At 33.1% G+C, this 15,516-nt stretch overlaps 1 protein-coding gene across 2 annotated transcripts in view; it reads right to left on the bottom strand.

The window, feature by feature from the left end:
• The window catches only part of LOC106051917 (N-acetylglucosamine-1-phosphotransferase subunits alpha/beta-like), a 36,555-nt gene that overhangs the window by 18,432 nt on the left and 2,607 nt on the right, over positions 1-15,516 (bottom strand). Inside the window, exons 2-15 of one of the 2 annotated variants that reach the window (XM_056044217.1) lie at positions 14,453-14,538; positions 14,103-14,222; positions 13,303-13,320; positions 4,245-4,441; positions 3,979-4,055; positions 3,376-3,516; positions 3,185-3,259; positions 3,000-3,071; positions 2,353-2,400; positions 2,120-2,251; positions 1,151-1,321; positions 459-582; positions 267-335; positions 101-156 (exon numbers count right to left, since the gene is read on the bottom strand). In XM_056044217.1, the coding sequence (XP_055900192.1) occupies positions 101-156; positions 267-335; positions 459-582; positions 1,151-1,321; positions 2,120-2,251; positions 2,353-2,400; positions 3,000-3,071; positions 3,185-3,259; positions 3,376-3,516; positions 3,979-4,055; positions 4,245-4,441; positions 13,303-13,320; positions 14,103-14,222; positions 14,453-14,538 (1,386 nt within the window). The remainder of the gene's footprint in view (positions 1-100; positions 157-266; positions 336-458; positions 583-1,150; positions 1,322-2,119; positions 2,252-2,352; positions 2,401-2,999; positions 3,072-3,184; positions 3,260-3,375; positions 3,517-3,978; positions 4,056-4,244; positions 4,442-13,302; positions 13,321-14,102; positions 14,223-14,452; positions 14,539-15,516) is intronic. The other variant, XM_056044219.1, reaches the window with a different exon arrangement.

Here is a 15,516-nt window from a genome sequence, read left to right as displayed (position 1 = left end):
GAAGGACTAGAAGAATATGTTAGTTATTTAGTTTGGTTCTAGTGTAAATATTACATATTGTTTCAACTAATACACATGAATGAAAGAATGAACTAGTCACCTGATCACAGTACTTGTCTGCTAGCCAGTTATTGGCACATCCTGTATTGCAGTAAGCTAAGAACAAAGTAAACAAAGGAAGACAATAATTTTAATAAAACGTTTTAAGTACACTGCTACAATTTTAACATACTGAATTAATGAAATTACAACCAAATATGTATTACATGAGTAGTCAGATAGTCGATGTCCAGCATCATGGAAACCTGCTCCCAGTTGGACACGGCCATTCGTTGCTGAGAATACAGGAGTTAAATTTACAAGAATGACAATCCAATCTTCTCAAAAAATGAAACATATTTTCTCATTTTGTGTATCCAAAGATATATATTTGTGATAACAAACCATGAAAAAAATACCTAAACAATCTCCACCGTCCCAATCACACTCTGAAGAATTGCAGGCCTTGTCACAATAGCCATCTCTGATCCAAGTTGATGGACAACCTTCATTACAGTTAGGTACAGGCCAAGTCAGGTATAACTAAGTCAAAGAGAATATAATGAATGCTTCTTATACAGGAGATAAACATAACCTACTAGAGAGAGAATATAACAAATTTCTTATTTATATGATGAGAAAAAGAGCACACTGCAAGCTGTCTTTATTTAAGGGGACTACAGAAGATTTTTTACAAGTGCCCTCTTTATGGCCAGAGGAAAGTTTATTAGGGTCACAAAACATGGAAGTGCAGAGAAAAATGCAGGCGAGGGGTTTGAATCAACACAGGAAAATATTTCAATAGTCGGATAATACTTTTTTAAATATGTAGATAGTCTAAATCAAATATAAATATGGGATGCAGAATATAAATGTAGAGTTTAAAAATAACAAGGAAAGACACTGCTCAGAAATCAGTTTCGGTGAATTTCATACTGTTTAATTTGCTATCAATAAATCAATAAAATATTTGAATAAAGTAAGATTTTCAAGGAGGGCAATGCTTCTTAGTTTAAAATTATTATTATTATATTGATTTTTCAATTAAATTTTGCTATTAATGACAACAACGAAAAAATATCAAGGCTCATAGGTGAGTGCTTGCACCAACCTTTTGTCCCGTGGAGTGTGTATAGAAGTCATCTGGCCAAACTGGACTGCCAAACATCACATCATCATTTAAATACAGAAACTTGTCAGACAGACCAGGAATCTTGTGAATGTTGGCCTCAATGGCTGGAGAACTGAATGTGGGTAGGTAGCTGATGTTGTCAAAAATTTCCTATTTAACCAAATGAAAAGAGTATAAACCAATGTAATGGTACATCTATCCCCAGAAAGATCAACTTCAAATACATACAAAAAAGATAGTCAATGAAAAATAAAATAATGATGCAATAAATCTCAACTGGACAGAAGGAAATCAGGAACATTTTTTAAACATGGGACATAGTTTTGAATCGGCAAAACTATGATCTATTAACCTAAAAGTCTCAGGCTCAAATTCAGGTAGAATTTTGAGTGATGTATAATGAAGTACCACTCTAGCCATCCAACTCAAATGGATATGTCCATTTAATGTACAATTATGTTGTAGTACGAATAAGATTAGCTTATTTGACTTGTAATCAGTTGATTCTTGCAGTCATTGATTGGATTCTGACATGTTTACAATGTGAATGGATTTTATAAATGTGTCTAGCTTTATATAATGTTTACTTAACCTTACTCTAAAATATTTTTCTTAATGGCTAATGTAATTAGTTTATTAATGAGCATGTTTTCTTTACTTCAGCTGTCAGAAAGTAGAATTATGCCTAGATTGATAAATAATTTTCAGTTACATGCTGTGCTTCACTATGCACCCAAAGGTTACCTGACATTATTTGGATCAAGTAAAGGAAGTTGGGGGTTAGGCTTTAATTTTTGCCAAAAGAAACAGGTCTTGAGTTATCCCCCATTGGCCCACCATCTCCAAAAAGGAAATTTTCTTTTATTTATTATATGAAGAATAGTCTTCAGTGACCAAAAAAACCCCACTACAAAACATTGAACAAAATTTTAAAAAATGTTGACTTACATCATGGGTGATAACAGTGATCCGTGGACAGTCTAAATTCAGCCAATAAGGTATCTGACCATTGGTCACAATATAGACATGTCTAACCCATGGAGCAAACTGTTCCAGGGATCGCAAAGAGTAGCGAAGCTCCTGAAACATTTCAGTGAAATAGTGTCACAACAGATCCATCAAGTAATGCATTACAAACAACAGAGCAATTACAAATTCAAGTCCAAAATAGCAAGCCTCACCTCATTATCTTCAAATCTATTGGAGGCCACAACATCATTTTTAACAACCTGAAATCAAACAGATATATATTTGTTTAGTTCATCATTTTTAACAACCTGAAATCAAACAGATATATATTTGTTTTGTTGATCATTTTTAACAACCTGAAATCAAATAGATATATTTGTTTTGTGATCATTTTAAAATCAGAGCTTTCAGGCCATAAAAATTGAACCAACCTTTAGTTAAATATGTCAAGTCAATATTTCATTTAGTTACATTGTTTGAGAAATATTAAGATAAAAATTGAACACTCTGCTTTGAGAACTAAGCTTCTGAGCCAAGATATTAAGTTCATGCAGAGGCTGAAATTTTTGTGTATTTCATCATAGGACATTCCAGGTACTAACCAACACTATCAAACATTTGTATGAGGTAAGGAGGTGGGTTGATGAAAGGGTCACCACTGTAAACCATTGACCCCAGAACTTAGTAAACTTTAAGTCAAAAAGAACTTCAAGTATCTAAAGAAAACTAACTTTTTAAAAACAAGATATGTAAGCATTTTAAAAAGTTCACACACACACAAAAGCACACACAGACTAACAGGATGCACAACATAAATAATATAACAATAGAACATATATGTGCATAATTTTTAACTTACATAACGCAGATCCCAGACTAATTTAACAGAAGATAGCCTCTGAACTTTGTGATCAATTGTGAAATTTTTCTCCTGAAACATTGTATTTAAAATTGGAGCTTATAATTACACAATTCAAAATAGTTGAATACAACAGACATGTAATAAGTGACTTTAAAAAATAAAAATAATAATAATTTATTCACCTTAATCAGTTTATCATAATGATCTTTGAGTGAAATCTGGAGCAAGCTAACCCCTTTGTCTTTATACATCTTCACCTGGGTAAAAAAAAAAAAGTGTATATTTTAGAATGTGTGTCTATCAGAGACATAAGGAGATTTAAGTAAAACTACTTTATAAAAAGTCAAGCAAAAAGAAAGAAATCTGTCCTCACTGGAACTGAACCTTTCTCTGTTATATTCAGTCTCTTAGTAATGGTCTGCTGCACATCTCCATCACTGTAGTGACTGGGGTATCCTGACATCATGATCACTTCTGGCATAATCAAACCATGAGGCAGAGTGATCTCACTTGTCTGAAAATGTAACAAGTCACACAGCTATTAAAACATTCCCTCAAAGAATCAAAACTTTTTCATGGTTAAAAACATTAAGACCTATCCTATCCAAACTTTTTAGATTAGCTGGTTATTTTTACTCTCAAGTTTTTGTCTATTTTTTATAACATAGCGCCTTGATCCTACATAATGGTTCTGAAAAGCACTTAATAAATCAGATAGTACACTATATATATATATATATATTTCAGGACATGCGACATTATATATATAATTTCAAAATTTTGTAGTTCATGAAAAGCTGACAATCTCCAGGCAGGTTTAAAAAAAAATTATTTAAGTAGAAAAGGTTTAACTGAAGTTGTTTGTTACATTATAACAAGAATTGACAGTGGTTAAAATATGATAAGATTTGACCTTAGTTGTAAATTATAATGAAACAAAAATCATTTGTAGCTTTAAATTGAATTGAAGTATTACATAGTAAGCAGGCTTCATTGTATAATTAACTCCCTTGAAAGTCCAGCCAGATGTTGTTTGTCTCAGTAAAGACTTCACTAAAAGAAAGGGAAAAAAATAAAGTACAATAATCAATGTGTTTCAATTAAGATTCCACTGAATAAAATAATACTCATAGTAGACATATTTCTGTTAAACATTTTTCCACATATGACTGACAATCCAAAAAAAAAATGTATTATCAAACAATCAAAGCTTTTAAAACCAATGTAAAAAAAACAACTGACCAACTGTTTCTTGCTCTATGAAGAGTAGAGTAAAATTGGATGGTCCATCTTTGTTCTCTTTGATGTCTTGAGTGGCAGTAACATTAAGAAACATGGCATCAACTTTGTGAATGTCATCCAGTGACATGTTGGTCAGCAGAGGTGGGTGCACAAGAACACCAACAAACAGGCAGTTTGTGAAAGTACATTTTTCCTCCCTAGAGATAATACGACAAGGATTACTGTCTAAAACACAAAGAGTTTATATTTTAAGAAAAGAAGAACAAATCTTGATTCAAAGTTTTAAGTTAAAAAAAACAAATGTTGCTACAAAGTTGTAAGTAATTAAATCATTAACAAAAATTGAATTCATTTCTATGACAAAAAATATTTTAAAAATTATTTCTATATAAAAAAAAAAAATAATTAAATCATTGTTTAACTAAATGTTTGACTACATGTAAAGTAGTCCTAAATATTTCTTGGATCTGTTTCTTATTTTTGCTGCAGCTAGAAATTAAAAGTAAACATCATCATGTTTCTACTGACATCCAGCAATTGGTAATATTTACAAAGAAAATATTAGCAAAGAATTTTTTTTTAAAACATTACAAATGAGTGTGTAGAGAAAAAAAGAACCAGAGATATTTCTGAATTGTATCAACAGATATTGATGTGTGATAAGACAATTGTTTTGACATAACCATAAAACAATGTATCTTCTCTACCTCATACTTCTATAGCATTAATCAATGACATGTTTTTGAAACACTAATTTAAAGAAACATGCACAGAAAAACACAATATTTCTATAAATGCCTTAAAACCTTTGTTAGAGGTTTAGGACATCTTGAACTAAAAAAGAGACAGCCACCAAAAATCCAAAAGCTACTTTAAGCAAAATGAAAGCTTTTGATCGTAATGTCTTTATATTGTAATTAGTGTTTCTTTAAATACTATTATATTCCTGAAAATCAAATTGTATTTTAATATGTCTTTTTTTCTATCAAATATAAGCGGAGCACAATTCTGAGACAGACTCTATTTTCAGGGAATAAAAAATCAAATTATGACACAAGTTTTTACTATTCCATCACATGTCTTGCATGATGGTGAAGTACAATGAGGGCAAAATGATGTCACAAGTCTGAGCTATTTCATTACATGACACAAAGTCTGAGCTATTTCATTACATGACACAAGTCTCAGCTATTTCATTACTTGACACAAGTCTGAGCTATTTCATTACATGACACAAGTCTCAGCTATTTCATTACATGACACAAGTCTCAGCTATACCATCACATGACATAAGTCTCAGCTATTCCATCACATGACATAAGTCTCAGCTATACCATCACATGACACAAGTCTCAGCTATTTCATTACATGACACAAGTCTCAGCTATACCATCACATGACATAAGTCTCAGCTATTCCATCACATGACACAAGTCTGAGCTATACCATCAAATAACACACAAGTCTCAGCTATTTCATTACATGACACAAGTCTCAGGTATTTCATTAAATGACACAAGTCTCAGCTATTCCATCACATGACGCACAAGTCTCAGCTATTCCATCACATGACACACAAGTCTCAGCTACTTCATTACATGATGCAAGTCTCAGCTATTCCATAACATGCAATAAGTCTCAGCTATTCCATCACATGACACACAAGTCTCAGCTATTCCATCACATGACACACAAGCCTCAGCTATTCCATCACATGACACACAAGTCTCAGCTATTCCATAACATGCAATAAGTCTCAGCTATTCCATCACATGACACACAAGCCTCAGCTATTCCATCACATTACACACAAGTCTCAGCTATTTTATTACATGACACAAGTCTCAGCTATTCCATCACATGACACACAAGTCTCAGCTACTCCATCACATGGCACACAAGTCTCAGCTATTCCATCACATGACACACAAGTCTCAGCTATTCCACCACATGACACACAAGTCTCAGCTACTTCATTACATGATGCAAGTCTCAGCTATTCCATAACATGCAATAAGTCTCAGCTATTCCATCACATGACACACAAGCCTCAGTTATTCCATCACATGACATACAAGTCTCAGCTATTCCATCACATGACACAAGTCTCAGCTATTTCATTACATGACACACAAGTCTCAGCTATTCCATCACATGACACACAAGTCTCAGCTATTCCATCACATGGCACACAAGTCTCAGCTATTCCATCACATGACACACAAGTCTCAGCTATTCCACCACATGACACACAAGCCTCAGCTATTCCATCACATGACATACAAGTCTCAGCTATTCCATCACATGACACAAGTCTCAGCTATTTCATTACATGACACACAAGTCTCAGCTATTCCATCACATGACACACAAGCCTCAGCTATTCCATCACATGACATACAAGTCTCAGCTATTCCATCACATGACACAAGTCTCAGCTATTTCATTACATGACACACAAGTCTCAGCTATTTCATTACATGACATAAGTCTCAGCTATTCCATTACATGACACAAGTCTGAGCTATACCATCAAATAACACACAAGTCTCAGCTATTCCATCACATGACACACAAGTCTGAGCTATTCCATCACATGACGCACAAGTCTCAGCTATTCCATCACATGACACAAGTCTCAGCTATTCCACCACAAGACACAAGTCTCAGCTATTCCACCACATGACACACAAGTCTCAGCTACTTCATTACATGATGCAAGTCTCAGCTATTCCATAACATGCAATAAGTCTCAGCTATTCCATCACATGACACACAAGCCTCAGCTATTCCATCACATGACATACAAGTCTCAGCTATTCCATCACATGACACAACTCTCAGCTATTTCATTACATGACACACAAGTCTCAGCTATTTCATTACATGACATAAGTCTCAGCTATTCCATCACATGACACAAGTCTCAGCTATTCCATCACATGACACACAAGTCTCAGCTATTCCATCACATGACGCACAAGTCTCAGCTATTCCATCACATGACACACAAGTCTCAGCTACTTCATTACATGATGCAAGTCTCAGCTATTCCATAACATGCAATAAGTCTCAGCTATTCCATCACATGACACACAAGTCTCAGCTATTCCATCACATGACACACAAGCCTCAGCTATTTTATTACATGACACAAGTCTCAGCTATTCCATCACATGACACACAAGTCTCAGCTATTCCATAACATGCAATAAGTCTCAGCTATTCCATCACATGACACACAAGCCTCAGCTATTCCATCACATTACACACAAGTCTCAGCTATTTTATTACATGACACAAGTCTCAGCTATTCCATCACATGACACACAAGTCTCAGCTATTCCATCACATGGCACACAAGTCTCAGCTATTCCATCACATGACACAAGTCTCAGCTATTCCATCACATGACACACAAGTCTCAGCTATTCCACCACATGACACACAAGTCTCAGCTACTTCATTACATGATGCAAGTCTCAGCTATTCCATAACATGCAATAAGTCTGAGCTATACCATCAAATAACACACAAGTCTCAGCTATTCCATCACATGACACACAAGTCTGAGCTATTCCATCACATGACACACAAGTCTCAGCTATTCCATCACATGACACAAGTCTCAGCTATTCCATCACATGACACAAGTCTCAGCTATTCCACCACATGACACACAAGTCTCAGCTACTTCATTACATGATGCAAGTCTCAGCTATTCCATAACATGCAATAAGTCTCAGCTATTCCATCACATGACACACAAGCCTCAGCTATTCCATCACATGACATACAAGTCTCAGCTATTCCATCACATGACACAAGTCTCAGCTATTTCATTACATGACACACAAGTCTCAGCTATTTCATTACATGACAAAAGTCTCAGCTTTACCATCACATGACATAAGTCTCAGCTATTCCATCACATGACACACAAGTCTGAGCCATACCATCACATGACATACAAGTCTCAGCTATTCCACCACATGACACACAAGAAGTCTCAGCTATTTCATTACATGACACAAGTCTCAACTATTTCATTACATGACACAAGTCTCAGCTATTTCATTACATGACACAAGTCTCAACTATTTCATTACTTGACACAAGTCTCAGCTACTTCATTACATGATGCAAGTCTCAGCTATTCCATCACATGACATACAAGCCTCAGCTATTCCATCACATGACACAAGTCTCAGCTATTTCATTACATGACACACAAGTCTCAGCTATTTCATTACATGACATACAAGTCTCAGCTATTCCATAACATGACACACAAGTCTCAGCTATTCCATCACATGACATAAGTCTCAGCTATTCCATCACATGACACACAAGTCTGATCTATTCCATCACATGACACACAAGTCTCAGCTATTCCATCACATGACACACAAGTCTGAGTTATTCCATCACATGTTACACAAGTCTCAGCTATTCCATCACATGACACACAAGCCTGAGCTATTCCATCACATGATGCACAAGTCTGAGTTATTCCATCACATGTTACACAAGATGGTAAAGTCAAATGAGGGCTTAATGATGCAAGGGAGCAGCAATTTAGCTCAAATTCTTTTTTCCTCCACACTGTAGCCTCCCCTTGTGAACACAAGAAAACAGTGAAAGAAGGAGGAAGTGGAAAAGTTCCTTGAAATTCAAGTAGGAAGGAATATCAATGACTAAAAAGGAAGGCAACATACTTCCTTGAAATACCTACACATTATCACTTGAATTGGATAGAATATCTATTTCAAGATGTCCTGCATAGATTTTAAAAAATGACAACAATAATACTGTCATTAGTAGGCAATGCACAACACCATTAAAAGCACAGAAGGTGTTTCCTATACAAGACTAAAACACAATGTTTAAACTAGTTCTGCCTAAGAGTGTGTTTGTTGATTGTCATCATTTTTCCAAACTGAGATTTTCAATGAAAATTCTCAATGAAATGTCAAACAGTATCTCAAGTGTCAGTTAATTTTAAAAACATTTTCACTAGCTACTTTTTTAAAACATAAGACCAGAAAGTGAAGAAGAAATGTACATATCACAAAATATTCAGAAATATTATTTTAACTAAAAAAAAATGTCTTTTTGGAAAAAAACAATTAATGATATTTTGTAAGCTATTCTGAAAGGTAGGTACTTTTTTTATTTTTTTAAAATTATTATATTATATGTATGGCAAAGCACACAGTAAACTTCTTAAGAAAAAGAGCACTTGCTGGGTCAATATCTTTCTATCTTCAATCCTTAATACAAGAAAAACGCAGATGTTGCCTGAAATAATCTCCCAGCACACATTAAGAAAATATGTGGTCAGCCTTCAAAAAATTGATTTCATAGAAACAAGTTTAGATGCAGTAGAATTTTGACAAAGTGTGAATGTTAACACCAGACCATCAGCAGAGTACTAATAGCTACTGATAAATAAAAATGATTTTTAAAAAAATCCCATGTGGTTGAATGAAGAAGCGGTTTGATTGCATACATGTTTATATTGTTAACAGTATTTCTGTTTGCTTCTATTGCAAAGTCTTGCTACTACAACTATTACAGGTGTAACCAAGTATCAATGTTAGAGAACAGGCTAGCTTAACAGCCAAGCATGAAACATGTCTAATGATAACAATTCAATCTATTCCCTAATAAGTAACTTTATCATGCACACTCTGTTACCATCAGCGACAAGTGCACATGTCCACTGCATGTTTTTTAACACCATGACACTGCATTGTGAAGTTGATATATAGCTTTTCCTTCATGGTTGAAGATAGCACATGCCTCATTTCCTATGAACAGGAAGATGATTGTAAAGTCCAATCCTTGTTTTGAAAGTCTGGCATACATGGCATGGGTAGGTTTGGTCAATTGCAGATAGGCCTGATTCTTCTCTCAGCCTTTTGTTGGTTTGACGCTCTTTCCAGCTGGCCACTCTCCTTGCTTCATATCTTGTGAATCCAACACTCACAGCTTTACACCATGAGGGGTGATTGAGATCAAGTGCTTCCCAGCCACATTCCTTGAAGGAACTCTTGAGGGTGTCTTTATAGTGCTTGTATTAACCCCCCTTGGGAGCACTTTCCTGCACACAGCTCCATGTACAGAAGTTGTTTGGGAAGGTGATTGTCAGGCATGTGACTACATGTCCGCCCAACAAAATTGGGACCTTTTTACTGTGGCATGGATACTGTTCATGATAGACAACTGTAGGATTTCAGTATCTGGTATGTGGTCAGTGAATGAACAGCTTTTACATTTTACAAACAAACTGGTGTAAATAGCACAATTATAGAATGTTCACATATAGACAAGATAAGCTTGTACTTTTATCAGATGGCACAATCTAGGGAAAGAGAAACTTCGTGGAGAAGATGAGATATAGAACACTGTGCAGATCATTACCAACAGTGCACTTTTAATGTGACCTGCTATAATGTTTGAAATATGCAGCCAACATTTGATGGGAAAAATAAATATATAGGCCTCATAAACTCTTGTTTGCCAAGAAACAGATCAAATTTCAACTTGTGCCCTAAGATCCCCAAGGTCATGATGTGCTGACGTTTATATTGGTTGATAAAAGAAATATTCTCAAGGAATCATGGGACTTCTGCTTCACATTCAAAGCACCCTTCTTCTGAAAGGCATGCATATCTTTTCATTTCAATATAAGGTTTGCCATTTTTATAAGTTGAAGATGCATTAATATAGTAAATGCATAAAATCATTTAATATAGATAAATTAACAAAAATGACTACATTATCACAAATATGTAATGTGCATAATTATAGTGATGCAAACTAAACTAAATTTAAAAAGTTAAATTAAAACTAAGTTTTAACTAAAATAAAGAAGTTTAACTAAAAGTTTATCACCAATTTCAAAAGATAGTTAAACTAAACTAAATAAAATTAATTAAACTTAAACAACTGTTTTTTTTTTGTTTTTTTTTTGGAAGGGGGGGGGGGTTGATCTAGACCTAGCTTATCATTCGACATTGTTGAAACCTTTCTCCATAATAAAGTCAGTTAAGGGGAGATGTTTCTTCATAAACACACACACAAAATTAAAAAAAAAGATGTCTGAATAAATATGTGTCGTGTTTGTATTTTTGCCTTGAATTAAAACCTTTAGAAAAAAAGGCCACTATTACATAATATTATATTATTATATAACAGAAAATCTTAAAGTACCGGTAAAGTTTAAAAACTCATAAAAGAAATAGATCTAGAATTTCACATTTAGATCTTAACTAAAGAAATAAAAACAAAATTCCTTGAGTTTTATGAAAATTGGACATGTGTAACAAGGCTATTTTAGTGTAAAGATAGATCTACGTACATATGCTTGACAATAGCAGGGTTTAAGTCAATGATTATCATGCATGACTAGATTGACACAAAAAAACCTATTTACTTATGGGCAGGGAGGAGGGGTAACTATTTTAGTGTAAAGGTAGATCTTTGTACATTCTTGACTAATAAGACAAATGTATTATTTTCTTGCCTGACCACTCAACATACAACAAACATTATTGAAAGGGAAAAAATACAATATATCTTGTCATCATTGACTACACACTACAGTATACTAGGCCTAGATGTATATGTCTATCTGAAAGGCTGTTAAAATCAGTTGGACAGAAAGTCTATTTACTTTTTTGGACAGGTATGTGAATTAATTTTGTTTTATCCTAATGCTCTTATCTACATAGGCCTAACTTATGATTTAGACCTAGATCTCAATAATAGGTCCAATAAAGACTATTATCTATTAAATGCTTCTGCTTCATCTAGGATTTAAGCTATAAAAAGTGTCTACTTGATGTTCCTGCAGTTAATAGATTATTGTTTACCACAAATGAATTGATTAAAATCACTAAATATTGACCTAACACGCTTATCAGATTCCCACTATAAACGAACAGAAATTAAACACCACCATGTGACTTTAAAAAAATACTGAACAACCACCATCATACTTAACCAATCCCTCTTCAAATGCAGACTATGACTAAATAGTTGTTAATTGCATTTTTATTTTATAATCAACACTGTTGTTGATATTGTGTAGGCCTACATTATCAGAAAACAGGGATGTGCTTTTCAACCCCTGCCTCTTGTTGAAAAGTTTTACACATTTTATTTGAACTTTTTAGTTTAAAACTAAAAAAAAATGGTCAAACTATGATTTTAACTAAAAAAATTTTTAGTTAAACTTTGGCCTTAATTAAATTTTTCTAGTTCAAGCTAAAAGTTTCTAACTTTTTAGTTAACTTTTGCCCATCACTATGCATAGTTAACTGAAAGAACATTTGTCAATTATTAAATTAAAAAACAACAATAGAAATAAATCAATGCATGAATGGACTCCTAATGACATCAGACATTAACAAATGAGGATGATATAAAATCAATTGCACAACGTTTAAATGTCACTATAAACTTATTCCCAAACTTATAAATGCCAACTTTAAAGTGTAGAAAAATAACATTTTTATACTGTCAGATACTGTTAGATAAAACTAGTCACTGGACAAAGACTGAAGATAAATAGCTATTTTAATATACGAAGACATGTTGTGCCACTTTTTAAAAGCCAAAGATACTTGAGGTTTCTAAAATTTAGAACATATGTTTTTAAGTAAGTTTCTCAATTTATGAGATTAATAATCAAAGCCTAATATCAAGAAAAATTTGAGGATAAAAATTAATTTTATAATATATATTCATATAAAGTGTTTTATATATATTCATATAAAGTGTTTTATATCTAAAACAAATCAAAACTCAATTTATTTAAATAAAAACAAAAAAATTACTTTAAATAAAATTTAAAAATTAAAAAAAAAAGCAATAAAAAAATATAAAACTTTAAAATCAAGGCACAAAAAAAAAAAAAAAACTATTTTCTGCCTTTATCATTCTAAACTTCTTCAGACAATGAAATCAATGAAGTTAAGAAATACTGATATAAGCTTATTGATTTTGTCTGTGACAAGCACTGACCCATATAAACTGACTGGAACCTTACCTCTCCTTTCTTTGTTTTCTGGAGAAAGTTGAACATTGCACCAAGTTATTCAAAGAGCATACAACGAACTAACAGGGATGTTTAGAAGCTCTGGATTGACACTTTAATGAAAAACTGTGGGATCGTGGGTAGAAGAAGTGGGGAATGGGATTGTGGAAAGAAGCAGTGGGAAATGGGATTGTGGGAAGAAGCAGTGGGGAATGGGATAGTGGAAAGAAGCAGTGGGGAATGGGATTGTGGGAAGAAGTAGTGGGGAAACAACCAGAAAAAAAGGGGGGAATGAGTTTTGTAAACAAATAAACTTACAAAATGTTTTATTTAAAAACTGACTGCATTCACTGGGTTTTTTTTATTTCTCAGAGACTAAAATGCATTCCTTTTTTTTTTGTGGGTTGTTATTAATTTGTTTTAAGTTTCCTTCTTTTCACATCACTATTTGTGTAACATTTTCTGATGCCCCACTCTCTCATCTTTGCATGTATAAAAAAAAAAACTTTGGAAAGCAAAGATAAACATTTAAAAAATATGAGAAAAATTTCTTAGTGCACATTGTTTTAAATTTAAAGAAAAACAACTACTCAAGTTAAAAAAGATTCAGTGAAATTGGGTAACTGTTTGACATGCACATCCATAGGGTGTATTGATTTCTATACATATTGAACATTCAAAGTTTTAAATCAGTGTAATACAGATGATATGATAGCTGCCCAAACACAACAGTGTTAGTTGAAACAATTTTTTTTTCATGCCAGAAAACAATGACATCCCCCCGCCCCCCCCCCCCTCCAAAAACTATTTACCTTGTCACATTCAATTCTTCTTCCAGTGAGATTTTGACCAGTTCTAGCTGCCTCGTGAGATCAGGGTCAGTCCCATTTACCCATGTATACACAACATCAATAGGCAGGGGTGCAGACAATCTGTTGGTATGGTTGGTATGGTTTGTTTGTTAATTTAAAAACTATTTTCCTACTTCATAAAATGGATGATTCATTTTGAAACTAAAAAAAGTGCTCAACAATATAAAAAAATTATTTCCCACATGCTATGTACAAAACATTTAATGCAGTTTTATTTAAATTTAAATATCTTTCATAAGTAGCAAATATAAATCCTTTAAGTACCCTGTACTTTTAAAATACTAACTCACCTTTCTCTGAATGATCTTCCTGCAATATTATCACTGAATGAATTGAAAACAGCTTCATATTTCTCATGACTCCATTCCAACCAAGCCTATAAAGTAGAAGTGTATGTATTTACATTCAAAACTAAAATAGGAACAATACATCAACAATTATATATGGAGATACTAAATTCATTTCTTATGAAATAATTACCCATGAAAATAATAGTAGATAATACTTAAATTTACCAAAACTGACCAGATTGTCTTAACATAACGTCAGACTGATAAATATTAGAATGACCAGTGACTGAGATAAATGGTCAAATAAAGAAAAAATTCATTAATAAAGAATTTTGCAGTTTATTTTAGAAAAAAAAGGTCTTTAGAAGTGGTTTAACTATAAATATATTAAATACCATTTTAAAAATTGCTTATAATATTTTCAAAGTTTGTGAAGTGCAATAATCTGAGTCTTAAGCTGAAATATCCTTCAAAGAATTGTAGAGGAAGCTTGCGAAAATTAAGAATGTAATAGAACCCAAACAAATTGGTGGTTTGCTACCATATTAAGTGCCATGTACCAAACCATATATTATATGTAATGTACTATGGTTAGATACCAAACCATATATGTAATGTACTATGGTTAGATACCAAACCATATATAATGTACTATAAGAGATGGTTTAATACCAAACCATATATAATGCACTATGGTTTGATACCAAACCATATATAATATACTATGGTTTGATACCAAACCATATATTATGCACTATGGTTTGATACCAAACCATATATTATGCACTTTGGTTTGATACCAAACCATATATGTAATGTACTATGGTTAGATACCAAACCATATATAATGTACTATAAGAGATGGTTTAATACCAAACCATATATAATGCACTATGGTTTGATACCAAACCATATATAATATACTATGGTTTGATACCAAATCATATATAATGTACTATGGTTTGCATATGAAAAGCTCTAGAAGCATTTTCTCTCATTCCATCTTCAATATATATGCATGTCAAGTGCCAAATTCATTAACAATGATGGCAGTGTGTAGCAAT

The sequence above is a fragment of the Biomphalaria glabrata genome, chromosome 10 (genome assembly GCF_947242115.1).
Source record: "Biomphalaria glabrata chromosome 10, xgBioGlab47.1, whole genome shotgun sequence".
In the NCBI taxonomy this organism is placed as follows: domain Eukaryota; kingdom Metazoa; phylum Mollusca; class Gastropoda; family Planorbidae; genus Biomphalaria; species Biomphalaria glabrata.
Note: the sequence above shows the minus strand (reverse complement) of the source record. Positions and strands in the feature narration are given on the sequence as shown.